At 41.2% G+C, this 27,644-nt stretch overlaps 1 protein-coding gene across 1 annotated transcript; it reads left to right on the forward strand.

Annotated features, from left to right (window-relative positions):
• Positions 1-3,262: 3,262 nt before the first annotated feature.
• RUBCNL (rubicon like autophagy enhancer) lies at positions 3,263-27,419 on the forward strand. The gene is made up of 16 exons (XM_032680666.1): positions 3,263-3,323; positions 3,924-4,032; positions 6,007-6,115; positions 9,387-10,055; positions 14,285-14,370; positions 17,475-17,682; positions 18,564-18,668; positions 20,737-20,779; positions 21,137-21,269; positions 21,689-21,834; positions 22,622-22,686; positions 23,683-23,921; positions 24,671-24,732; positions 26,000-26,153; positions 26,273-26,363; positions 26,842-27,419. The coding sequence occupies exons 2-16, from the start codon at positions 3,961-3,963 to the stop codon at positions 26,952-26,954; spliced, it is 2,295 nt and encodes a 764-aa protein (XP_032536557.1). The 5' UTR covers positions 3,263-3,323; positions 3,924-3,960; the 3' UTR covers positions 26,955-27,419.
• Positions 27,420-27,644: the final 225 nt, after the last annotated feature.

Raw genomic sequence — 27,644 nt, forward strand, 5'->3', positions numbered from 1 at the left:
CATGTAAATTTACCAGTTAGCTCTTATATGTCTCCATTTCCTGTGTCTTTAACCTCTTGTGGGATTCACTCTTCTCACTTTTTCTCCATGTTCCACTCTTCTCCACACCCTGCTTCACTTCAGAAATTGCTATTCAAATCATGTTTCTATATTACTGAGGGTTTTTTAAAGTTGTACTCATGAGGAATAGTTGCATCCTGAGCTATGGGACAGGTTAAACCAGAAATTAATTAAATATGAATGTACGTATGGTATTTTACTGACTTTAAATATCATATATAATCCTTGCCTCAAGAGTTGTACTGGTACAGTTCACTATTAAAAACATCCAAAAGTGATGTTTTTTCAACTATTTCCGTTGTTCAGTTCATAGGATTAGCCTTTTCCCAAGATACCAAATTTTCCCATATGCCTTGAAATGGACAATACTGGAAAGCCTTTACAGACTGATTTTAATGGAAAACTGCAAGGTCTTTCCATTTTTCTTTCTTTGACCCTCTGAGTTCAGCTCTACTCTTCCTGAGACCAGCTCCACTCCTCCTGAGATCAGCTCCCCTCTGTTCTTTACTCTGCTCCAAGATCTCCAATGGTTTAAAGGATAAGTGGAAGGGCACTTGATTCTGTCTTCTACTGACAATCATTTCACTCATTACAGGGTCTTTAAAAAAGGCTTAATCTCATCTAAAACATGAGTATGTCTTAATTATGGCAGTTGCATAGTACCAGTAAAGCAGAGTCAGAGTTACTTGAACAGGAATAACTAAAGTGCCTACAGTCTCCTTGTCCTTCCAACTTGGTGGAAGTTCCAACTCATAAACATCTAAAAGAAATTACTAAAATTAAATGCTGTTGCTGCAGAAACGATGGTCTTTGGCTGTATTAGAATTTATTACCTATTTGTAATTAAATATCTACCAGGAAAACCCCCAAAACAGGATGTGCATTGCTCTGATAGAGTTGTGCCACAGCATCATAAGGTCTACCAGCACACCGAGGCTATGGTATCTCACTCAGGAGCAGTGTGGCCAGCCACCCAGTGGGGTAGAAAGCTGAGGACACTGCCTCAAGCTGTAATCCTCTGCCAGGGCACCAGCACCCTCAGACATGTTTTGTATTTTGAGTGGATACCTGTAATTCAGCATGTCTGTAATTCTTTAGAGGGTCAGCTGACCACCAATTTCCTGGATGTACACTTGGCTTGGGATAGTTCTCCTATTCTTGTAATTATTTTAGTTTTACATGCAATTACTTGTATACTTCCTTCTTTTAGCATATTGCCTACATGTTTAACTGGTAACTCTTTTCTGGAGAATTAGGAATACCGATTCTTTTCAAAAGGTAGAGTTTGGTTATTCTGCAACATTGTCCTTTAAATTAAAAAAAAAACCAAATAGTATATATGCTAGCCTGGGTTTGCCTCTTCCTAAGCCAGTGTGGGTGATTCTGATATTAGGGCAAGGTGCCAGTTTGGTGCACCCTGGCCTTGTTGAGTTTCCACCTTATCAACTTTAAAAACAGTCCGACATTTCCTTCCTCATTTTCCTTGTGATTCTGTATCTGTCCAGTTTTCTGTTGGTGACATCTGCAAAAAGCAGAGAGGCTTTTAATCACATCCCAAGCAAGGGGTCTGACATAATACAAGAGTCCCAGGCAATGCATACATATATATATGTAAAGAATGCAGCAGAGAGAGAAAAAAAACCCCCACTAAACGGATGTGAAAATGCTGCCATGCTTTTTTTGCTGTTGTGTTGCTTTCAGATATATTCTTTCCCGTAAAGATTTTGGAAAACCTTATGGGAATAAGGCACAAATTCCCTAGCACATTTTTTTGCCAGGCTACATTTTTTTGCCAACTACAAATAAATCTATAACCTTTTCCATCTTACTACCTGCTCTTTCCCACATGAATGTGTCTCAAGAGTAGAATTTATTTTTACAAATAACCGCTTGAAATTACCATTTTATAGCTGGGAATTTGAAACACACACCATAGGGTAACACAGAATCATAGAATAGTTAGTGTTGGAAGGGACCTTTAAAGGTCATCTAGTCCAACTCCCCCGCAATGAGAGACATCTTCAACTAGATCAGGTTGCTCAGAGCCCCATCCAGACTAAGTTCAGACATCAACTGTGTATCTTAGCCAGCGGCTACTCCTAAGTTTCCACAGCCCAAATCCACTAACCTATTTACTGGCTAAGTCATCGTCTCTGCTTAAAAAGGGAGGCAATTACTTCAGAGCATCTGAAAACCCCACTTACAGCTGCAGCAGTTTTGTATTCTATTTATTGCTTCAACTTATTTCTGCATGGTAGCATCTGGACTCTACCTCCTTTCTACTTCCTCATGGTTTGCAATTTCCTAAGTTCCTGCACATATTTTTTGCATTTTATGGACAATCAGCAATTTTTTAGCTCCACAAATACAGCTCAGCATTCCTTCACTTTATTTTTAGCCCAAACTGGCTAGTAGGAACTACAGTTGCTAGTTTTGAGCCTGCTAAGGCAGCTGACTCATGGACTAGATGGCTCAATTCCTTTCCAAAAGCTCAGTGAGAATGGACCTGTCATTTCTATTGTAACAGCTGATTGCAAATCCTCAGATAAAGCTGATTGTTGAGGTGTGTCTATTCGTGTTGCCCATTGGCCTCAGCAGGCCCTACCGACTGAGAAAACGCCCTCCATTCACCCTCAATTGACTTGTCTTGGGTTTGTTTAGTTTTAGAATATAATAAAATAGACATTCCATTTGGAAAGGACCTATGACAATCCTCTAGTCCAACTGCCTAATTGAGGGTCGGCCAAGTTAAAGCACGTTGATAAAGGCATTGTCCAAATGCCTCTTAAACATAACCTTAGGGCATCGACCATCTCTCTAGGAAGCCCGCTCAGGAAAAAAAAATGCTTTCCAGTGTCCAGTGTAAACTTCAGGAACACCTTTGAACCATTCCCACGCATCCTGTCGCTGGGTACCAAGAAGAAGAGCTACACTCCCTCCCTCTCCACTTCCCCTCCTCAGGAAGTTGCAGAGAGCACCGAGGTCACCCCTCAGCCTCCTTTTCTCCAAACCAGGCAAGAGCAGAACTCACCGCCGCCCTTCGAAAATAGCCTTTGTTGTTTAGATTTGTTTGGAGTTGTTTGGTTTGGGCTCCGCCTCGGGAGGGAGGGCAGACAGAGAGAGGGAGGGAGGGTAGGCGGGCCGGCGGGGCGAGGGTGGGAGGGACGGCGAGCGGGCAGGCGGTGGTGGTGGCATCGGCAGCATCCACGCAGTGCCTCGGCAGTTCCTCGGAGGGCAATAGGGAGCCGGCGCCGCGGCTGCAGGTGGGAGCGGGAACCCGGGAATGGGGAGCCGGGGACGGACGGGCGGGCGGGCGGGCGGTGCCTTGCGGGGAGCATGGCGTGTCTGGTTGGGGCCGCGGGATGTTTCGGTGTCTCCCTCCGGATGAAGCGCTGCCCAGAGCGGTGCGGCAGGCTGAGCCCTCCCGTGCGTGCCGGGGACAGCGCCAGGTTGTTTCCATCACCGGTGCCTTGCCCTGCCCGGCACCGGGGGTGGGGGGAGCAGCCTTTGCTGCAGAGCCGGAGCACGGGGACTTCGCTGCTGCCCAGCCGGCTCCTTCTCTTCTTCCTTTTGCAGCCAATTGCGGGGTACTACAGATCACTAGCTGCGTCTTATGCATGTGGTAGGCGTTCCTGTTATGTTCTTTAAAAAAACACCGCAGAAAACAACAAACCTCCAAACCTCTAAGTTAGGCCTTTTTTAGCACATTTTCATTGTTGCTGAGCTCTGCTTTTCGGTAAGCTTATAAGCATGCCAAGTCAAGACGGAAAACAGTTCGGAATATTAACTGTGGAGTCTGCAAAACAGATGGAGAACCGCGGATAACGTGGTGGTGACTGTAATGATTTCTATATTACTTCCAGGTACTTAACAGCAGCAAAAAATGAAAGCTCTCCCATCATGTCTCTCCATGCAGTAGCACTCGCCAGCTACAGCAGACCAGAAGTCTTCAAGCACCCGTGCTCTGAAAAGGTGAGACAAGGGAGCTCTCACTGGTGGCTCAGTATGCTCGTTGGCTGGGGAGACTTGTTTCAAAAAACATCTTTTAGTTGTCAGTGGTTGTAGTAAATACTTTATTTTTGAAATGCTGGAGGTTTCATTACAGACTTAACTTGGGAAATACTGTCCCAGTATTGAGGGGGGAAAGGCTGACTTCTTTTATGCTATGAAGTTGTGTGGTAGTTGTTTGATAACTAAGAGTGCTCACTCCCAATGTTGTTCAAATTGTAACATCATGAAAGTAAATGGAAATATTTTATCTGAATTCACAGAACACTTGTTGCATCTGATAAGACCGCAGACATGTGAGGGTTGTTTAAAAAGAGATAAAAATCTTAGAACTTATCACTCTTAATAGTTATGTTTACTGATAAAGTACTCCCATTTACGCTGGTATCAGGCAGTTGGGATACTTGCATCCTAAGAGGTAGAGTCTGTTAATTGCTGATATTGATAACAATTTTTTTAATTTAATATAAGTAATTAAAAATAGTTCCTACTTTATTCAGTAATATTGACAATATGTTGTGTATAAAGCGTGCTTACATGCTGGTTTCTCAAAAGAAGGGGAAGAACACCGTCGGATACTGAAAAGAGTATTTTCTAAGCACTGGCATAATCAAATGCTAAATATTTTAAATTCAGCATACTATTTTTGGCCTGAAATGTTATTCTTCAGTTAAAAGAGAATTTCTATGTGGGTTTTAATTTCTTCTGCTTTCTGTGGGTCTGAGGAGTATCTGGATGAGATCTGCACTCTGAGTCACCTCACTTTTCCATGTAGGGAGTGTAAAGGTCAACGAAACAGGGTAGCAAAAAACAGCACACCTTTAACACCCTTTTCACGGGGTGCAGAGGAGGGTGACAGGAATCCTGGGGATGCCTTTATGTGGAGACTTCTCACTGATGTGGGGAGAAGGCACGAGATACTCCTTGGTGAAGTGCCTTTTAATAATGCGCATGTCAGAGCAGGGCATCCCTTTGATTTCCCAGGTTTCTGTGATGTGCTCTTAAGGACCCTGACATACTTGAGGTAGTGGATGGGGAGGAGGCAAATGTGTGGCCCTCACAAGGAATTTGTGAGCTTATGGAGGAAACATTTTGCTTTGCTGTGTGCATCTTACTCCTTTGTTGGAGTTAGCCCCTCAGTATCTGCACTAAACTGCTTCTCTGATTCAGTTTGCAGTGGTTTGACAATATGGTAAATCCAGCTTTGGTGGTAAAAATACTGATTTGGAAGCATCACGACTGCAGAAAGTGAAGTGCTGATCTGGTGCAAACCTGTTCAGTCAGTTCAAAGTTTTGGTCAGCTTATACTGACCAAATAAAACCAGGCTGTATGCCAGGTTGAGTATTATTTATCTGTGGTGCTTCTTTATGCTGGGTCAGCCACCTTGCTGATGTGAACCACACGTACTGTATTCTATCAAATTAGATTACATGACCACGCTTCCTCCCAGTTTTTAGAGCTGGGGCATCAAGTAGCATGTGGACCAGGTGTTCGTGGACTTGGGGCCTCATAGATTTAGCTTATACTTTGTATACATCTAAATAGGCCCATGCTTCCAGATACAGATTGGTGGTTCCTTCAGTTCTTTTCTACTTCATTGCTGTTGTTTTGGCAGATACACAGGCTTCTGATTCAGCATTTTGTCTTATATGTGCCTCATACACGTGTTTAATCCTCCTACCGTGGAGAGTTTCTTTTGGTCACCTGCCTTCTGGAGTGAAATGAGAGATGCAGAGCTGAGATGCCAGTGCTCTTCAGACAGTGCATGCTTCTGGGGAGATTGTCAGACAGCCAGAAATGTAGGGAGTGGTTAGGTGACTGTCGGCAGGCATCAGAACATTGTTCTTCCTGCTGGGATGAGCGTGACACCGAGATTATCATTAGCAGAGTGCTGTTGTTTTTTAACGAAATTGTCTGCCTCTGTGTTCTTGTTCTAGTTAAACCACGAAAGCCTAAAGGTGGCTTTCACTGAGTCAGCGTGTTCTTCAAATCCCTCAGCGAGGATTAGCTGCCTTGCTCCAACACCTCAAATCTCCGTTCTCTCAGGTATGCCAGCCAGTTAGTTTTAAAATGCCTCCCTGGGGGGAGTTTTGCTGGTGCTTGTAGTGGTAACAAAAGCTTTCAGTGTTTGGGTGTACTAAACAACCATAGTCTGACTGAAGAGGGTTGCTTGTTTATTGGCTTTGAGGGTTGTACAATGTCAAAATATATTATACGATTTGAAAGTATGAGTGCTTTTTGTCTTTTAAATAGCAGTCTCGCCATTTTACTTACATTGACATTTTGTGTGCTTATGAGTAAAATACTTGAACTGTTCAGATGATCCTTGAAAGGTTAACTTCTTGTTCATTCAGGAAATAGTTTCTCAGATTTTAACAAATTATTATAATTACTTACATGAGTATCAGTTACAAAACAGATTTTGAAATTTTTTTTTTTAATTGGAACTAACTTATTTCTGATAGTACCTTAAAATAGGGTGTTTGGGTTCAGGTTGTTTTTTTATTTCTTGTTTGCTTGGTTTAGTTTTTTGTTTGTTTTGTTTCTGTGGTGTTGGGTTTTTTTTTTAAGATTCACAGAGCAGAAGAACAAATTAAATTTTTAAAACTTGTTATTTTTTCTCTTATAATCCACTGAGAGCTAGGATTTAGCGGATTTAGTCAGCATGGTTGTATGATTAGTACTAGAGATGTACCATGATGCTAGAGAAGTGGAGATGACAAAGGAGGAAAGGGGATGGAAAGGCTACTGGAGTGGCTTTGTGATAGGAGAGCAGAGCAGAAGAATTGAAGACAGTTTTGGGATTGAGCACACCCTCAGCTTGTTTGCAAATGACACCAAGCTGTGTGGTGTGGTCAACAGGAAGGGAAGGGATGCCATCCAGAGAGACCTTGGCAGACTTGAGGGGTGGGCCTGTGCTGACCTCATGAAGGTTGAGGACGACCAAGTTTAAGGTCCTGCATCTGGGTTGGGGCAATCACGAGCACAAATACAGGCTGGGCAGAGAATGGTTTGAGAGCAGCCCTGAGGAGAAATACTTGGGATGTTGGTTGATGAGAAGCTCAGTATGACCCAGCAGTGTGCGCTTGCAGCCCAGAAACCCAGCTGTATCCTGAGCTACATCAAAAGCAGCGTGGCCAGTAGGGCAAGGGAGGTGATTCTGCCCCACTGCTCTTGTAAGACCCCAGCTGGAGTACTGCATCCAGCTCTTGGGGCCAACAACATAAGAAGAACTTGGATCTGTTGGAGCAAGTCCAGAGTAGACCATGAAAATGTTCAGAGGGCGGGAGCACCTCTCCTATGAAGACAGGCTGGGAGGGTTGGGGTTGTTCTGGAGAAGAGAAGGCTCCAGAGAAACCTTCTAGCTACCTTCCAGTACCTAAAGGGGGCCAACAAGAATGTTGGAGAGGGACAAAAGCATGTAGTGACAGAAGGGGAAATAGTTGTAAACTGGAAGGGTAGATTTAGATTACATATTAGGAGGAAATTCTTTACTAGGGAATTGGTGAGGCACTGCATTAGGTTGCCCAGAGAAGTTGTGGATGACCCATCCTTGGAAGGCCAGCTTGGATGGGGCTTTGAGCAACCTGGTCTAGTGGAAGGTGTCCCTGCCCATGGCAGGGGGGTTGCACCTAGGTGATCTTTCAATTCCCTTTCAACCCATACAATTCAATGATTTTTTTTTTTATTCTAACACTAAATGTTTTGGTTTGCATGGAAAAGATGATGTTTGCAGCCCAAGTTAAGGTACTTGTGTGCAATTGAAATGTTAATAATTACCAAAATAGCTTTCTTTTCCTGAAAAGATTGAAATACGTTTGCTTGAAAGTCAGCTAGTTTTAATTTTCCCATTCCTGCCCTTATACTGCCACGGCTGGCTACATTGGCAAGGTATTTCTTTGCAGATACAGCCAGTAAAATGCACAGTTTTGCTGCTATTTCTGCAAGAGATCTGTTCTAAGTGGCAGGTGACTGATCCCAGTTACTGACATGCTCTTCAGCTGTTTTTGATCTGACTTTACTGGGATAGCTTTGCTAACAACTCTCACAGTCTAGCTTATACGTGATATTCTCAATTTTTTCAGCTTTTTCTTGTTGAGGACTGGTCTTTATATAGACTTGCTATTCCAAAGTATGTGAGGGTTTTTGTTTTGGTTTTAATTCCTTAATTTGTAAACTTTCTTATGTTGTTTGAGTGCATGCTGGCTTCCAGGTGAGTGACTCGTGCAGAAGTTTACTGTTTTCTGTTGAGATATGTTCAAGGAGAGCAACCTCTGGACAAAGTCTGCAGTCTACAAGACTTGCTGCTTTTTTCACCAGCAGTGTTTAACATTCCTTGTGGTCCTAGCTAGGAGTTCTTTGTCCTGGAAGTTATTCTTCTTGATAGTGTCTATTCTTAGAATTTTACAACCGCTTATCTTACCCAAAGGAGACAGTTGTTAACTTCATTGTGTTGATATGGTCAGTGGTTCCTTCTTGAACATAGACCTCGTGTCTAATCTCTCAATTACTTGGATTATGGCAGTTCCTTTGAGGCGTTTTTCTTCAAGGTACAGGATTTCAACTTATTCTTCAACAGCTACTGGTTACAGTGTGTGCTTCTGTGCCCTGCTAATGTTGCCATATCTGCCACTAAAAGCAGTTTTTCAGTTTTCTGTTTAACTACAGTTTTGCAGGGGATCACACAGGATCTTGGCAGGCAGTGTTTTTGATTCCTTCAGAGGCATTGTAATGAACTTGTGACAGAGTTAAGTTTTTTATGGGTTCATGTAAATGTTGCCACTCCTATAAATAACTGAAGGTTACTTTAGCCATTTCCTCCTGAGAAAGAGTGTCTGAATGAACTGAAAGACACAAGCACTTGACTTTTTATTACCCTGTGACTAAGGGTATTTTTTTTTCTTTTTGCTCTATTGATCCTCCATCTGTGTTACTATAATGTAATCTTCTCTTTTACTGGCAATAGGACCAGTACCTGTATCAGTAACTGTGCCTCATCGTGTTTTGTAGAACAGTGATGTTTTTGAGCGTGCTGACAATCAGTCACCATTAAAGTCTTAGCTAATTGTGTTTGGCTAACAGCAGAATACTTTACTCTTGCTTTATTGTCTAGCCTTATCAATGACAGAATTGCTTCCCGCGTACAGAAGCAAGAGCTTTCTTGTATGAAGAGGCAGCACTGAGTGAATTCATCTCTTTCATGTCTTCTTGCCTGTGTCAAAAATAATTTTATTCACGTGCATTTTATTCTCATTGTGTATTAAGCTTTTCTTAGGACTGTTTCTTAACCTTTTGGTTTCTTCCTTTTTCTGAACAGATGAATCTTCAAGGCCAGCAGTGATTGGACATGCTGGAAGTTTTGGATCGTATCCAAACAATGCTAAAGCTATCAAAGACATTCTCATGTCTGTTTTAAATGCATCTGGTTTGAAGCCCTCTTTGGTGCTGGAGCAGAACACAATGCAGGGAGCAGAGCATCCGGACAGTGATATGGAGCAGTGGGAAGAAAGCAGTGCCGGGGATAGCCACGATGACAGCGACAGCGATTCTGCACATCGCAACACTGCCTGTACACAAACAGACATTCGGTTTACAAGGCACCGGGCGTGTTGGAACAACACAGACTCTGATTCCTCCAAACCTTTGCTGGATACTTTTTTTTGTCCCCATTTCTCTGATGGAGATCCTGCTGCGTCCTCCTTGAATGGTTTCACTGTTTCGGATGTGTCCCATCTGAAGCAGGACTGCTTTACCCAGGTGACGTTAACAGGAGGCACTGTCACATCGGCTGTTGTGCATTCTGGAAAAGAACGTTATACTTCCCCTGAAAGAGACTTGACTTCGACAAGGTTTCTTTCCAATTCAGCTGTTGGTAAACCAGCAGATCTAGTGCAATACCCTGAGGCCTTGGAGCCTGTGCCCGTCAGCAACAGTGACAGCAGTTCTCCCAGTGGCCTTCCCCAGTCAGAGCCAGTCAATCCAACAGGTAACTTTGCAGGTGCATTTTTGTTGTAAGATTTTTGCACTAGGAAAGACAACTGTAATTGAAGTGGGCCTTGCTTATGGTGATTGCAAATTAGACAAATGCTGTCATTCAAAATAGGAGAGAGAGGAGAAAGAAAAAGCTTAAAAAACAAGGAGAACCAGAAGGTTGATCTTGGTAAAACAGGAGACTCTCATGCTTGTGGTAGGCATCTCTCGTGATGCAGAAATGCTTCTGTAATATGCAAATGTAAAAATTGCTGAGCTGTGAGCAATGTAGAACGTGTACTGGATGGGCTTTCTACCAACTTTGTCTTGTCTTCACTGTTACCCTTCTCCGAATAGCAGAGAACATGAATTTGGGGCACTGGGTAGTGATTTACTGGTGTGCGTGGGCTCCCTGAGTCATCTTGTGTTTGGCGTTAGCTGGAGGAGAGGGAGTCCTTGGATTCTGGGGTTTTGGAGGCAGGGCATTAACATCCATTCTTGTTACGACTAAATAGGCTTGTGCCAGAGTGGGACTGTTTTTTTTCCTTTTCCCCTTTTCAAGTGCACCTGAGGTCTTAAGAGACACAAACCCCCAGCCAAGACAGAAGAGGATCTTTTTACACATCACCAGTTTCCAACCGTACGGATATCCTGTGTGTTGTCTGTGAAGAGACACCAACTGAGGGCTACTGGCAGAGGGTGCCCCCTGAGCAGGGTGTTTTCTGTTCCTGCAGTGTCAGGGGGCTCGGGGCAGCACAGGCCTGTAAGGATCTGTTCAGTGGGAATTTTCGGTACATACCCCAGAGATGGATAGGGGAGCAGCTGGTTTGGCCCTGAGTGAGGCACTGAAACAGGTTCTCTGAGGAAGTTGTGGATACCCTGTCCCTGGCAGTATTCAAGGCCAGGTTGGAGGGGTTCCTGAGCAACCTGATCTAGCATGTGGCATCCCTGCCCATGGCAGGGGGTTGGAACTACATAATCTTTAGGGTCCGTTCCAACCCAAACCATTCTATGATGACAGACATTGAGCCTCAGAAAGATGCTGCAATTGAGGCCTGATTTTTCTACTGGAATAAAAACAAACAGCAGGGAGTTCTCATCCTACCTTTCTGTTAGAAATAAAAATGACAGAGGCCAGCATTTGTTTTTTTTGTTTCTGTTTTGGTTTTTTTCTTCTCCCTCTGGTCAATAGTAGTCCTAGACTGGAACTCTGTTGAGTTCTGATCCCTCCTAGCTATTCACCCAGAGCTCCTCCAAGGTCTCAAGTTGGCAGCCAGAACTCAAACAGGAACGTGCCATTGCAGGACTGGGAGCTCTTAATAATTACACCTTGGTCATCCAGGATAGGCTGTCGTCAACAGTTAGGATGGTGACGATTATGGTTGTTTCCTTCTACTGGGTGTTTTGTTGGCTCAGTGCCTTCGAGAAGTGCCCGTCAGAGAGAAGGAAACCGCACCCAGCAGTTTGGGCTGGCTGCAGCCAGTCACGCGGGTTTGGGTAGCTGGGTCTGGAAAACACAGCCCAGGCTCTCGGGGTCAGCGGGGACTGCGAGGCACGTGTGTCAGAACAAATAAATTGTGCGTGACTCGATCTTCTGGCACGAGTCGGACGTGCCACAAGCTTGTGTTGGGTTAGTGGCACTGCTGGCTCTCCAGAAAGCAAAGGGAGGAATGTGGCAGCCAAGTGACTGAAAAAGTAGCATCCTTGATTTTACTAAAAATACGAGTAAAGGATCCTGTTAGACACTGCGTAATGTGGTGGGCTTTCTCTGCTTTAGACTCTGGCCTGTTCTGTACGAAGTGAAAACTTCTGCATTTCATCATTCCTTGTTGCTATGAGGATATGAAAAGCAAATAGCAAAATGAAGAAACAAAATGCCTAATTTGAAGGAAGGAATTATGCAATAGCATTTCCTGACTTAGTGTCCTTTCTATTGCTATCTCAGAGGTGGTTTCTCACAGGAGAATTGGTGACAGATGCACGAGAAGTAAGAAAATTACATAATATAACTTAAATCAGAATAAATAATTTTTTTTTCAGTGGGGTTTAATGTTTTTGTTTAGTGAGATTTTTCTGCTGGTCCTAGGAGATTTCTGTTAGGCCTTGTTCATATGTTTAAGGGCCATTCTCTGATGGCCTCACGCGACCTTCTGAAAAGGCTCTGTCATTGTTAATGAAGAGTTTGTGACTGAGTTTGCTGTTTTCTGGGGGCTTTGTTGTGGCTGATGTGTCACTGACAGTTCACAGGGCTTGTTCTTGCTTTTGACCTCTGTGTATGTCAAGGTCACTTCCTTCTTTGGCTCTTTAGGGCTCTTTCCTCAGCTCCAGCAGCTTCCAGGCAATAATGTTCAGGAGCACAACGGCAACCTAATAATTTTTCTGCATCAGAGCCAGCTTCCTTCCTGTGCTTCTTCTCACTTAACATTCTTTTTGCTTTAAGATGCAAATGGGATGCAAGAGGTGAGAAAAAGAGAAAGCTCCCATTAGATTTCAAAATTACATTTAGGATGAATTGTACCTTATATTTGAAAGAGAAAGGAATAATTTTCTCATTTCCTTACTTCTGCTTATTAATTTTAGTTCAGAGAGTAGTGTTTGTTATCTTAACAGATGAGAATGTAGGCTTTTATCAACCTGTAGAGCTTTTAGCATTGCTTATCCAGTAAGATGAATCATCAAGTAGGTATGAAAATAGCTTAATTAGGCCATTAAATCTGTTTTGAAAAGTCATATTGACAGGCTTTTCATTTTTCCTTCATGGTATACACAATGGAGGTATTAATAATTCTGTACAAAAACACTACATTGCTACGCTCAAGCACAGTATTGACTTTTCAGCCTGATGTCATCGATGCTCAGGGCAGCATAACATGGTTTCTATAAATAAGGCATTATAAATAATCTAAACTAGGCCTGAGAGTCAGTGCCTCTTAGTTGTAGAAAAAGTTTTTATAAACTACGATCATATCTTGTGGAACCTCTTTAGCCTTTCTGTGTATTTTAAACAAATTTAAAAATGACATTTTTTTTTAAATAAAAAGCCTTTGATTAAGCCATACTATCTGCAAAGGCTGTAAATACTGTGTGTGGTGGCCATTTACTTACAGTCTATTTTATCCTGAAAACATCATGAGAATGAAAGAGAAATTGCTTGAGTTTAAGGTGAAAGAAGAGGTAGTAAACACCTGTCAGTGTCAGTTGTTTTCTTTCGTATCTCATTAGTGTTCATAGACATTATATATAATCTTTATCATCTTTCCAGTAAACTTCTTGTAGCAGTGGCTGTGAGTGCTTTGAAAACAATTCATAGAATCATTGAATACGCTGAGTTGGAATCATGAGGATCATCAAGTCTAACTCTTGGCCCTGCTCAGGACACTCCAAGAACCTCATCATGTGCCTGAGAGCGTTGTCCAAATGCTTCTGAGGGCATGATCTCACACCTTCAGTTTTCTGGGAAAGAATATTACAGCTATACGTATATTTACATGTAAAAAACAGCCCATGGTTCATCTATAAAAAACCTGATGTGCGCTCTGCTGCACAGTGAAAAGTTCTTATTGGGGAAAAAGAGATTAATTTTGTTTCATATGCTCAACCATACTCATCAGTGAATGCCAGGAGAAGAAAACTACTATTCTGGAAAGCAAGGAGTACTGTGGCTAATGTACTTATTACCGTGCAGTATGGGTTGCATTTGGAAACAGGAGAGAGATTTCCTTGGGGTATGGAAACATAACGACAAAGTGTTTTCTAAAGTTGCTGTAGTCACGGCAGTGATACAGGGAATCTTTGAGGCTGATGCATCTCTCTGCACGCCCAGACAGCAGTGAGATTTCTTTTTGTTCCAGGAATTGTGAACGAGAAGAACGCAGTGTCAGCTGGCTGTGTAGCCAACTGCAGAGCATCACTGTAAACCCAGCCTCATGTTCTGCCTGTGGTTGTCCCCAGCAGCTTAGGCTGTAGCTGAGAGAGGACTGGTGTGGGAGTGCAGTGCTGTCACTGCATGACATTTAAACTACGTTTCTCTGATAGTTGATGCTTATGCTTCAGGTTGCCAAAGTAGTTTAAATGCCAGTGTGTCCCTCACATTTCTCTCCTCTTTAACTTCCACCACAACCTCCAGCCCCAGCAGTGTGCTGTTTGGGAAAGAAAGTTTGCTTTGCTTTCTGGAAGTCACTCTGCACACGTCCTGGGAGCTGCAGAGAAAGAAATAACTAATAAAAGTTCTTGTTATACCCACAGGTTCTACTTCTCCTTTGAACATAAGTGCTATACCCTTGAATCGTTCGTTGCAGGACATCTGCATGCTTCCAGAGGATGTGGAGAAGGTGAGGACAACAAATACTATCATAATGTTTTTTCCATTTTATAGTGGGAAAACCAAATGACAAGAGGTGTTTCTCAATAAAAGGACTTCCTGATAAATGTACTAATCTTTACAAATACTGTATTTTCCCTCTTCTTACCCTCTGGGGGTGAACTTACAAAGGTATCATGCCTATTTTATAATTTATTTTCTACTCTAAATCCCCTTAATTAAACATTTTAATTATTTTAAAATAATGGAATTATTTAGGAACACTGTACATTTCCACTTTTCATTCCATTATTTTCCTGTACATCTCTTGAGAAAAATAGGATTACTCTAGTAACTTTAAAGTTATATTACAATATGTTACATAGAATTTGTTGCAGCTATGTGCATATGGATGGGATTTATCTTGTGCTTTTACTGTCAGAACATGGGAGAAACTGGGTTTTTTTTTGTATCTGCTTATGATGATCATGTGAGATTGCTGTCAAAGAGTTACAGTATGAATAACAAGCACAATAACTCAAAAAACTGCAGTAATTTAAGAAGTTTCTCATGATTTCTAATAAGGGGCCCAAACAGTCTTAGGTGTGTTGACAGAGAGGCAGTCCACTCAAGCTTATAAACAGAGCTAAAGAGGAGGGGATAATACTGTCACATCACTCTCTGTGCTAAATATTAATCTTTCCTAACAGTGGGAAAAGAGAGGTTAATGAATTGCAACAAGTAGGACTTAATACAAAAGAGCTTTAAAAATGTGCCTAGAAAAGGAGATTTTTTTGTTGGACTGTGGGTGTGCAAGTGGTCCCATGTCCTGGGCCCAGGAAGTAATCATCTTTGTACACAGCACTGGTTTCACTGCAGTCACAAGTTCTGCATTTGGTTTGAAGCTCTCAGCATCCTTAAGGTGCATTTCAAACAAAAAACCTCAACCCACTAAATCACACGCCAAAACCCAACAAACTTGTGAATTAGCTTTTTGTGTTGCTTTTTTATGAAAGGTGTTTCAGAAAGGAGACAAGGTTTCTGTCTATAATGTGGGAAGGAGAACAAAAGTAGTTTGCTTTCAGTCACCAGGAGACCAGTGATTAGATATCTGGATTAGAAACTACAATCTGACAAGTATTGAGTGAGTCAAGATCATATCAGCTACTACTACTGTGTAGAGGCCTGATGTGATTACAGGTTAAAAGATAGTAAGAGCTCAGTCCAAATGAGCTCCAAATGCTGCCTTTATAAAAACCAAAACAGAAAAAACCCAAACAAGCAAAAAAGCCCAAAACACAAAAATACTTCTAGGTTGTTAAATAATTTGTTTGAACTTTAGGACTGAAAACTAAGGTATGTGTGGTGTCCGCAAGTCTGAGAATTGTAGTCAAGTTGTAGTTGTGAGCCAGGAAGGAAATGGGCCAGATAATCTTAGAGGGACTTTCCGTTGATGTTAGTGGGGGAGAACAGAAATGAGAAGGTTGGTGTGTCACAGCTGAGTTGGGACTGCTTCCTAGGATGAGGGAGATATCAGTAGGCAAAGGTGAAAGTTGATATTCATGCTGACTACAGGAGTCCTTGTATTCTGTTCCAGCTTTTTGCAATGTAGCTCTCTCTTACACTTGTAATTGCTTTTATCAGCAGGACTGATAGGCTGATAGGGCTGTGCTCAGCCCCTAACTTGAGACTTTTTGAATCTTCAAAGTAGGAAATATCTCCCAAAAGGAAGAAAAGCTGTTTAATTATTTCTTTTCTAATGTAGCAAAGTCCTGGACTCCTGAAGTTCATTGAAAGTTGTCTCTGGAGAAACTGTATACCACGCAAGTGATGTTAATCAGTGTAGGGAAAAGATAAAAGTCTTTTTAAACACCTACAGGGACTTGGTGGGCACTCTCTAATGTTGAAACTAATCTTGTCTAAATGTATTTATCTGTGAGCAATAAGAAAACTGATGTCTGCTGTGCTCCTTGAGATTTAACTATTTCTAAACACTGATGTCTTTCTTCATGCTTCCCATACAAGCTGAGAGTACGTCATAAATACTGATGTCAAGTGGTACAATTTTCTGAACATAAGCCACTTTTATAAAGCTTTAATTATTCTGCACTCAGAATCTCTAGCCTTAGATACTGCCATAACGTTTTAGACATAAGTTTAGGTTTGCATAATGCAGGTGAGGGGAGAGAGGGAGAGTATTCTGGGCATCTCTTGGTTTACACCCATGTGTCTGAGTGCACCTGTCTCTCCATGATGCATCCATTTTTGAGCTGAGGCTGTTTTGGGGAGCTGTGCCCATGCCAGTAGCAGTAGCACAGGTGGGGCTGGTGTTAGCCCACAGGAAGCAAACGATACAACAGTGACGTTGGGACGGGGAGCCCCGGGTTTGTCTTGATGTCTCAGTGATCTGTTTTCCTAGAGAATGGGTGAACCAGGCAGGCAAGATGACAAGGGAAATTCTACAGTGAAACTTTGAAACAGCTACCTTTTGTTGAAGGCAGTATGAAACCCAGGGGAGCCAGGTTACCATTTACCCTTATCACAGACTTTCTGTGTAGCATTGAGTTGACCATGTAAGCTATCTCACTGCATATTCCCTACTTCATTGCCTCAGCTCTAGCACATGAAAGCATTTTACTAGCTCTTGTACTATCCACTGCCTGAAGATCTGCAGTCCCTCCAAAACTTGCCACTTCTGGCCCCCTCCAAGGTAGCATGTGCGCAAAATTGCTTGTACACCTTTACTGGAAATTAAATCATATTAAATAGGTTACATGGATGCACACTTGCATACTAAATAATGCAGTGTAACTAGAAGACTGTGCTCCTAAAATGCATACATATTCATCAGTTAGTCATGTAATGAAGTTTATTTTTATCTAATAGATGGGTAAGATAAAAGTAAATTGTATGTTTTAATCAAGGGTGAAACAATTATCTGGGCTGTTGACTTTTGCATGTTGTCTCTGAATTTCCCTGGGGTGGTTTTTTTATGTGTTTAAATGAAAGGTGAGATAGGTTTACATTTTTATTTACGGAGTTGAAAAAGTACAGGGAGAGATTATATATTTCAGTTCATCTTAAGTAAATATCAAATATGCTGGGTAGTAATGAGCATTCCGTTCTTGTGTCCAGGAAAATGCACACTTCTTTGTTGCAGATATGATTATAGCATCACTAGAAAAAATGAAATGTAATATCTTAAGTCAACAAGCAGAGTCGTGGAGTGTGGAAGAAACAAGTGGATCAGATGGCAGCTATCACACTGATTCAGAGTTAAATTCTTACCCTGAAGTAAAGAAGTCTGATTCTTCTGTTGCCTCTTCAGACAGTGGTTATGAAGGCAAGTTACTTAGTCTAGAATGTAACCTTGTCTGAAAGCCTTTGCCGTTTGTTTTTGTGCAAGAAAATACTAAATTAATTGGGGCACTGCGTGGAATCAAATCCTCTGTTCCCTTCTCTCTGGAGAGCTGTACCCCTCAAGGATCATTATACCACAAGTGTTTTTCCTGTGGGTCAAATACTTCCTTTTGAATGCTCATATCTATGTTTTATTTATTATAATTAAATTATTTTATAAATTTAAAAGAAAATATAAGGTTCAAATGCTACATACCAAGCATGACTCTCCAAAAAGAGTGCCTGTAGTTGGCTAATTTTCTTTCTGCTTAAATCCTTTTTTTTTTTTTTAAGGATTTGCAGCCTGGCTTTTTAATTCTATGCTTGCTTCTGCAGTATGCAGATCAGGCTATGCAATTAGTTTATATGAAACTGCCCAGAGTATTCATTCACATATAGTTTGAGGCAAATAATAAATGCTCCTGGCACTGTAATGCTTGAGTCAGCACACACATTTTTTTAAGTAGATTTTAGATGCTTGAGTAATACAGCTCTTAGTGATGGATTGTAAGTCTCAAGTCTAAATGTCGTAACTTCTGTGGAAAAATGAATGGTGTGCTTGTATGTGAGAAGGGGAGAGACCGCTGATAATATAAAAGATTTTGGTCTATCACTCAAAGCTTCTTGCTGAGAAACTGAAGGATATCCTGTATGACAGACTCCCAGGAGTTGGCTTTCTCTGTGTATGTGTAGAAGTAAATAATTAAAATTGCTCCATAAATACAGTCTGTGTGCTGAAGTTTTGTTAAGTGATGAAAAATGTAAATATAATTTTAGATACTTATATGGTGGAAAAGTTTAACTGACTGTCTTTTTCCTGGACAGGCTGTGCTTTGCTGCCTGTCAGCTCCCCAGTGCATCTACCATCACATCATGAGGTTACCAGATTTTGTTGCCACAGTGACTCAGAGGATGAATATGTAATTATCGGTAAGACTTTAAAATTATAACTGCAAAACCAGATTTATTGTTCAGCTGAATCTATTCCATTACTTGGGAATTCCATTGACCTTCTAGAGATTATTGCAGGAGAAGTAACATGAGAAAATGGAAACAACAATGTATGCATGGTTCCTTATTAAAACACATGCAGAAATACCAGACTGGTGCAGGATTTCCTTTCTAGAAAAGAATATCTTTGCTGATTTGAGAGTGTGGTGGGCTGGCCCTGGCTGGATACCAAGTGACCACCAAACCACTGTGTCACTACCCCCCTCCACTAGAAAGGAGACAGAAAATACAAGGAAAGCCTTGTAGGTCAAGATCAGGACAAGGAGGGATCACTCACCAATTACTGTCACAGGCAAAACAGAGTCACCTTGGGGAAATTAGTTTTATTGCCAATCAAATCAGAGTAGGGTAATGAGAAATAAAACCAAATTTCAAAGTACCTTCTCCCCCCCCCTTCCTTCCTGGGATAAACTTAACTCTCTATTTCTCTACCTCCTGTGGTGCTTCCCACGGGTCCTGCCTGGAGCCTGCTGCAGCATGGGCTTCCCTCTGGGTCGCAGCCTCCTTCAGACATCCATCTGCCCCAGAGTGGGCTCCTCTACAGGCTGTAGGTGGGTCTCTGCTCCCCCATGGGCTTCCATGGGCTGCAGGGGCACAGCTACCTCACCATGGTCTGCACCATGGGCTGTGGGGGAATCTCTAGCTCCTGGAGCACCTCTTGCCCCTCCTTCTTCACTGACCTTGGTGTCTGCAGAACTGTTCCTCTCATGTTGTCACACCTCTCTGCAGCTGCAACTGTGCAGGTTTTTTGCCCCCCATCTTAACTCTATTATGTCTAGAGATGCTACCACTATGGCTCATGGGCTCAGGCTTGTCCAGCAGTGGGTTCATCTTGGAGCTGGCTGGCATTGGCTCTGTCAGACATAGGGGAAACATCTGGCAGCTTCTCACAGAAGCCGTCCCAGTAGCCCCCCTCTACCAAAATTTTGCCATGCAAACCCAACATGGGGACTGAAGTTATGACTAAGGATTAAACCCAAGGAATATAGCTGAGAAAAATGTGAAACTGGCACAGCCTCAGCCACTCTCAGTTCAAGAGAATTTAGGATATGATCATTTCCTGATTAAACAGGTTGACTAGGTTTTAGGCAGCCCTCCCTCTGCTTCAGGACTAGAGCAGAATGTCTCTGTTCCCTTATCATCACATGTTTTACTTCTCATTAGGACATCCTGATTTTTCTTTGGTTAGCTTCTGGGTTTAACACATACAGAAACAGAAACCCTTAAAAGAACCTGCACAACATTTAACCTCTGTTTTATTTTTTCCGGATAAAAAATAGGGGTTTTATTGCTCTCTTTGGTTTTAGAGATTTACTTTTTTCACCTCTTCTTTCCCTGATCAAAGAATGAAGAACTAGCTCTCAAAACTCCATTCCTAGTAGCAAGTGCTACTTAGAGATGTATGAATGGGAAGACATCTGTCTTGAGAGCAGTAAGAATGGCCGAAACTAATGCTACCAATACCTTGTTGGTATAAGCATATTGTGTGTATAAACATAATGAAGAAGTGTGTGCTTTAATTCAATTCATCTCACCTGTTACTAACTTGTTTATAGCATTAGCTGGTAAGTTTGTGATCAGTGTCTCCCAAGTATCTGTCAGTGTCCAAGAAAATTAGTGTGCACTCTCTTGGGTCCGTTTATTATTACTTACGTCAAGTGCCTTCTGGCTGGACCTTGACCAGCAGGCACTTTCTGTCCTTAGGACTTCTGCTCTTAAAGGGAGGCTGATGGTGATGTTAGGATGCGTAGGTGTTAGAGAGTCTTCTTCGTTTACAGATGTCAGAGATATGCAGAGGAGATAAGACTCCTTATGCCTGTTTTACCACTAGGATTGGGGTTATTTCCTGCATCCAGCAGGGATGTTGTAAAGATGAATATATTTGAAACTGACTCCGTCCTAATACAGAAGGTAGATCTAAAACAGCACTGAGTAACAGAAGCTTTGTTTCTTAGATGGCTTGATAATGTTTTCTCCTTTACCACAGAACTTGAAGACCTTGAAAATCTGTCTGTCACTCCAAATAAAAGGTGTGTATCTCTAATACAAACCCGGTGGCACTACGTTTTCTGCTGGAGCAGCTTTCTGGTGGTTTTTCTGGCTGGGGCAGGGAAAGGTGTGGGAGTGGTAAAGTTGGTCCTTCCAAAGAAGGGGAAGGAATGCTGCTTGACAGCAAATGTCTCTGGTGCTTGGCTTAGCAGAGTGTTTCTCTCGTCCCTGAGTCTTGCTGGAGGGTGGTGTCTGTGGCTCTTCAAGGGCCTGGGTGTATCAAAGAAAGAGAGTAGAAATGACGGGATGGGAGAAAACTTTTCAGGGATGAAGAAGAGGCACTGGAGATGCTGATGACATACTGCTATTTTTCACTAACTGTATTCCTTAACTTTCAGATCATCTTTTGAACCAGGCAGCAATTCTGCTGAAGCAACAGCCCAGGAGTTGTGCAGAGCTTTCAGAAAATACTGGTTGCAGACAGACTCTGTAGTTCAGCTGTCTGCTTGCCTGAGCTCATCTAAGCAGAGAGTGAGTCTGATCTGAAAACAACAAGCTCTTTATTCAGTTCCCCAAATAACCATTTTCTCACTGCAGCTGCTTCACTGCTAGCAAAAGGGGGAAGCTAAATTAAAAAAACCCCAAAAAACAAAACCCAAACAAATATAGATGAGAGCTTACAGTTTTTTGCTTCACTTTAGATAAATTTTTAGAAAATGTCTCCTTTCTCCAGCAATTTTCAATATATTTAAGACATGGAGTTGTGAACAATCAGAATGTGCTTTCTTCTGGGACTGATATGAGGGAGTTTAACTAAGGGTGGACTACATGCAGGTGAAAACTGAACTTTAAAATCCTGGAGTATAAAGAGAGATAAACATCTCCCATAGCATTTAACGTGTGTCCAGCTGATGGGCTGGTTGTGTTCACAAGTTTATCTTTCCCAATAGTCTGTGCTGAAAGAAGAGATTCCAAGAGAACTTGAGTCCAGTTTGGATCTGGCTGAAGAAATAAAGATCATATCCAAATTAAGAGGATCTTCTGGCTGGTCTCCACCAAGATCGCAGATTATATTTAATATTCATCCTTCAGTCAAGTAAGTTTCGAGGGATCTGTGCATTGTCATTTAGTATAGCAGGGGGGAAGTTGATGGAAGGAGCTTGGGTGACTAAGAGATCCTAAGGTTAGAGCTAGTGCATAGCACAACCTTCTGCAGTATCTGTCACCAGCCTCAATAGAAAGCAGATGACATCTTTTTCTCTCTGTTGGCACGTCCTGATTAACATGGCATGTGCACTTCTGCATGTGATAATGCGCATACCATTTGGTATTAGAGTGGCAGCATACTTAGATGGCTCCTAAAAATTTCATTTTATGACACTACCTGAAGAATATTCTTGACTTTCCCCACTTTCCTGCTAATATTTTATGGATAGTAGGTTTTCAGAAAGTGGGGAGGAAAACAGGTCGTGTTTGGGGAAATTGCTGTCTCACTCTGCATGAAGTGCTGTGAAGTGCACACAGAAAGCAAACTGGCTAATCCTTGTGTTGCTGCAGGTTAGTTTGCTTTTTCAATTGCAGATATGGACTTTCCCCTCTCCTAACCACTTGATACTGATGCCATCTTAAGAAATAATTTAATTCTTTCAGCAAGCTGTATTTGATTATATATTCTCCACAGAAGAGCACAGAGAGTCTCCCACTAAAATAATAATCTACATCTCCTTACAGAACCCCCCTTCTTCATGTGGAGGAGTAGGACTCAGCTCCTAAGTTGGGGCATTTTCATTGGTGCCAGTGTAGCTCTTTTGTACTTTGGAAGAAAGTTGACTAAAACTGTATTTTGAATGCTGAAAGGTCTAACTATTTGGCTCTGTACACAGGAGAGATGCAGTGGTGGCTGCTCAAAACTTCACATGTGTTGGTTGTGGAACCCCGATAGAAAGCAGTAAGTATTACCAAAAGCAGAAAAAACCCCCTACTAAGTGCATTACTAGTAATCAGACCACAATTGTACCACAATTATAAAAGTATCTGAGCTAGTAGAAAAATCTCATTGTTGGATGTGCCTGCAATAGTAAAACAGACAGTGGGATCTTTCCAGTGTCTGGAGTTTCTCATTGTGGACAGAATACAATACTTGATAGATGTCCTTCTCATACACAATAAAAATTCATGACAGTCAACAACAAAACAGGAAAAACTGTTAAAAAAATCAAGCTTCCACACTGGAAAGTGCTGGTTTTACATCTTCCAATTGTTTCTTTCAATAATTCTTTCTCTGTACCAGAGACTCTATGGAAGCTTATGGAATGTGTGGCTTTGCTCTTTTGGGGTGTCTTTTTAATTTTTTATTTGCGATACTTCATGAGAACTGGTCAGAAGCACAATTATTTACAGATCTGACAAACAGACCTTACCTAAGAAATCTTTGAAGTGGCGACCAAGACTTGTTCTGGGTCAGCTAACAAGAGCAGCATTTGGCCTGTAAAGTATCAACAATCTATGGCAGCACATTAATTCAAGCAAGTCTGAGATGCCGTAATAGCTGGGAAAAACCCACAAAACTCTTTATATGAAAAACTGTTATACAAACGTGACTCCAATATTGGTGGCAGTTTTTTGTTCTGTATTTCATCGTGTGTCTCTTTTGTGGGTAAAGCAACAATAGTTTCTTTAAGATCTCATGGTGATAATTATAATCAGTTCAACAAATGTGGAAACAAGGAAAGCTTTCTGTTCCAATGCAAAGTTCAGAGCTTGTGCATGTGTTTACCACAATAATAGAATACCCTACTTTAAAAAATCCCTTTCCCCTCACTCCAGTAGATTGGAGTTATTAAGACAGAATAGGCATACAAACAAGAGGTATGTCCCATAAAATTTCTAAATCTAAATTTCCCATTTTAGAAATAGTCACAATTTCATTCCTGTCTACTTGCAGAATATATCAGGAGACTCCGCTATTGTGACTACCTGGGAAAATACTTTTGTGACTGCTGCCACAGCTATGCACAGTCTTCTATTCCTGCCCGAATACTTTCAAAATGGGACTTCAAAAAATACTATGTATGCAACTTCTCCAAACACCTACTGGACAGTATATGGCAGCAACCAATTTTCAATGTGTCCTGTATTAACAAAACCCTCTACACAAAAAGTAAAGAAATGGACAGGGTGAGGGTAAGTGCGGCCTTTTTTTATTAGGAATTTATGGGTCAGAGACTTTTGGGAAAAACTCCTTAGGGCAGGATGTCCATTGCTCTGTGTGTATGTGTGAAGGAGGAGAGTTGGTTTCTCTTGCTTGTCTCATCACTGCTTCTGGGACTTGTTCTCTTTAACCTCAGATGAAGACTATGCCAGAGGTCTGTCTTGTTGTCTTTGAGAATTGTCTCCTTATTGGTTTGTAGTTTCAGTTCATGAAGGAGAGTTGGGCTCCAACAGTAAATATTTACCTCTACCTAGTTTTCGGCTGTTGCGAAGTTCTGAAAGTTTTGAATGACTCCTTAATTTTGTGGGCCATTGGAAAAAACACCTTTGGCTCATCTAAGGGCTGTACCTCCTACAGCTTGAGGAAGGGTGTTCTGCTGAAGAGCACAAGTAGCCATGTGCTCCCTTCTTGGCTGAGGAGACACTTACCTGTTCTTACACAGGTTTGGGTCTAGCATCTTGATGTGCAGACATGGAGTCATTTGTAGCATTAGGACTTGCTTACTTGTTGGGAAATAAAAACAGCCTTTGCCTGCCTTGGTCTTCTGTGCATTAGAAAATCCAGTTGTTTAATTCTATGCTAAGTGTGAAGTTCCTATTTTTAGGTATGGTTTGATGTAGTTGCAAGGGTTGCTGACTCAATGGTGTTTCTCATTTATGAATATATAAATGCAATTGCTTTTAATTTAAAAATTGATTGTCTTTTCTCCTTCATCTTCTAGGAGGCCCAAGAACAGCTTTTTCACTTGAAAAAGCTTTTGAAAACCTGCAGGTTTGGTGAAAGGTATGGACTGTGATTGGGCGTGAAAAATAACTTAGTAATATGTAAATGAGGTGCTTATAGAGCCTTCTTCTCTAGCAACATTAGAGTCTAGTTTTAAATAACTTAATGTGATCATTAGAGAAAATTCTAATAACAAAGTTGCCTTCTATTGCACTGCAGATACTGAGTGAAGTACAGGTTTTATGTAGTAGCTTTCTGTTCCTTGTGGCCAAAGACATTTGGTTTTAGATGTTGAATGATTTTAATTTGGTGTATGTTTTTTTCCTGCTTCACCTCTCTTAAGTTCTCTCTCATTCTTAAAAGGTCAAAGATACTTATCTCTCTGAGAATATTTATCTTTAAAAAAAATTAGATTTTTTTGAAGTTAACAAATGTGTTCCTCGAGGGTTTAAACATTTCTTCCAAGACTCTGTCATAATGCTAAATTCAGTTTTTTCTATAAACTTATTCAAATGAAAGTAGTAACCAGAAGTGATAAAGACCAAAACATGACCTTGTTTGTTGCTGCAAATGAAAGATTTGTGGTGTTCACCTTCCCAAACTATGGGCTTAACTAATACGTAGACATGTGAATAATAAGACCTTCACTGCAGAATTGCTGACCTTTTTAAAAACAGACTTAAACAAAATAAGCTTTGTAAGTAGGTTCTGTTCTGTCTTTGATATAAGCCTCTTTTATGCATCAATTATGTGTTAGTCACCAAAATTAACAAGAAATTTATTTTTATGTCTCTCTTCTGATCAACCACCTGTGATTCCATTATAGAAATAAGCATTAGAATTCTCACTGTACCTGTATCTACATCAGTGGTATTTTAAAAGCAGGAGCTGTATTTTCAGCGTTCACCCACTCAGTACAAGCACAGTTTCACCCAGTGGTGACCCACATAGGATAAAACTCATCAATTTTCTCTTTGCAAAAGAAAATAAATAAGCCTAGCTTATTATATTAGATACTATATGGGATTTTACCTAGTGTTCCTGAGGTAGGAGAGAACCCTTTACATGTTATTTAAGAATTGCTGGGATAACTGTGTATGACAACTCCAATGCCTGAGGAATGCACATTTAAAGCAGACAGTTTATTCTAAATCCCAAACCCCAGTTTTTGTTAAAGTGATCTCAGATTGGGAGGGGAGGTAGGATTTAGCATGAACTTACCTTGTATAACTCCTGTGTGACCAGAGAAGTGAAAGAGGCTTATTCTTGAAATATACTTGAAAAACAACTTTTTGGAGCTTGAATTGGGTTCCATTTCTCTTTACAGTGTACTGAAAGAATTTGAACAGGTCCCCAGCCATCTGACAGATGGGCTGCATCTCTTCTCACTGGATGATTTAGTGAAGATCAAACGAGGGCAGTTACTGCCCCTTCTTAAAGATATTCTGAAGAGCTCTATCTCCCATGTAGATGGCTGTGAGGTAAGGAAAAGCTAGGGCTTTTAATGTCCTTGCAGCTGCTAGTATGAGGAATATCCCTGCTGCCATTCCCATATAATTTTTTCGTAGATTTAAATTCAACCCTTTTGCTGTCGTTGTAGCTCTGTCAAGCGAAGGGGTTTATCTGTGAATTCTGTCAGAGCGCAGACCTGCTCTTTCCGTATCAGACTGCCAAATGTAAAAGGTGCACAGGTATGTTCCAGAGTGAATGTTTTTACTTTCTTCCTTGGCGGAATTTTGGTGCATAAAACTGTTTGGACTTATTTTAAACTTTGAGAACTAGCTTCACTGAAATCATGTATATTTGAAAACCTGGATGTGCATTTGGAAACCGTGGACAGCATGTATCTTTGAAAATCAACCTCTGGCAGCTGTTTTGCATCAGTGAATTCAGAGAGCAAGACCAGGGATTTGCCTGAACATGATTATGTCCCCGGGGGTAGGCTATTATTTTGGGTCTGGACTTGAGAGAGAGCTGTTTTATCAGATCTTGCCCACATTCATTGTAAATTGTTGCAGTGGTGGTTGTTGTCCTGGCCTTGCACTGCTTCTGTTTACTTTTGTGCTTGTATGTATTTGATAGAACATCATTCAAAGAACACAGCTATTGTTTAATTTTTTTTTTTTTTATTTTTTTTTTCCCTGAATGCTATTCTGTATGTATAAACAGAGTGCAAAACATGCTTTCACAAAGCATGCTTCAGATCTGGAGGCTGCCCCAGATGTCTGCGGATGTCAGCTCGGAGGACACTTTCAGAAACTCCGTCACTGGTACTTCAGTGAAACTGAATTCCTCTGACTGCTAACTTCAGAAGATGCTCAAAGCCAAATATTCAAATGCATGATTAAAACTAAATAATGTTGTTTTAGACATTACTGTTTTTAATGCATGTCTCCTTTATGGGGCGGGGGGGGGAAGGCTAAACAAAAACCAAACAACAACTTTAATATCCTCATTGAAAACTCACCCGAAAGGAATTTCATCCTAACTGGTGACAGAAAGACTGGATGTTAATTCTGTGGGCAGCCTTTTATTGCTATGTTTTGTCTTTGTATGTAAGATTTTTAATATTATATTTTTTTCATAGAAAAATGGTTCATCTCTGTAATTCTGCAAATAATGTATAGATAGTAAATGAGCATTTGAAATCGTTATCTGTGTCAGATTTTGGAAATGGGGAAAAAGTGATAATGTACAAAATCATTCTCTGAAAAGCTCTACAATAAATAGAAAAGGCTTGTCTACAAGTTTTAAGCAGATGCTGATCTGGAATTGTTATGGCAAATGCTTAATGTGAACCAGTGGATTTTAAGCTTCTTTTAAACAGATCTATTCAGCAGCTTGTGGTGGGTTGACCTTGGCCTACTGCTAGGTGTTCACTCAGCTGCTCTCTCACCCCGATTCCTCCAGAGGACAGAGGGAGAAAACAAGATGGAAGAGCTCACAGGTCAGGATGCAGACAGGGATATCAC

This window comes from Chiroxiphia lanceolata, chromosome 2, assembly GCF_009829145.1.
Source record: "Chiroxiphia lanceolata isolate bChiLan1 chromosome 2, bChiLan1.pri, whole genome shotgun sequence".
Taxonomy (NCBI): Eukaryota; Metazoa; Chordata; class Aves; order Passeriformes; family Pipridae; genus Chiroxiphia; species Chiroxiphia lanceolata.

Coding starts and splice junctions, on each gene's coding strand:
- RUBCNL (XM_032680666.1), top strand. CDS start 3,961: ATGTCTCTCCATGCAGTAGCACTCGCCAGCTACAGCAGACCAGAAGTC. Junction 20,780..21,136: donor TCTGTCACTCCAAATAAAAG/GTGTGTATCTCT, acceptor CTTAACTTTCAG/ATCATCTTTTGAACCAGGCA. Junction 22,687..23,682: donor TGGAACCCCGATAGAAAGCA/GTAAGTATTACC, acceptor GTCTACTTGCAG/AATATATCAGGAGACTCCGC.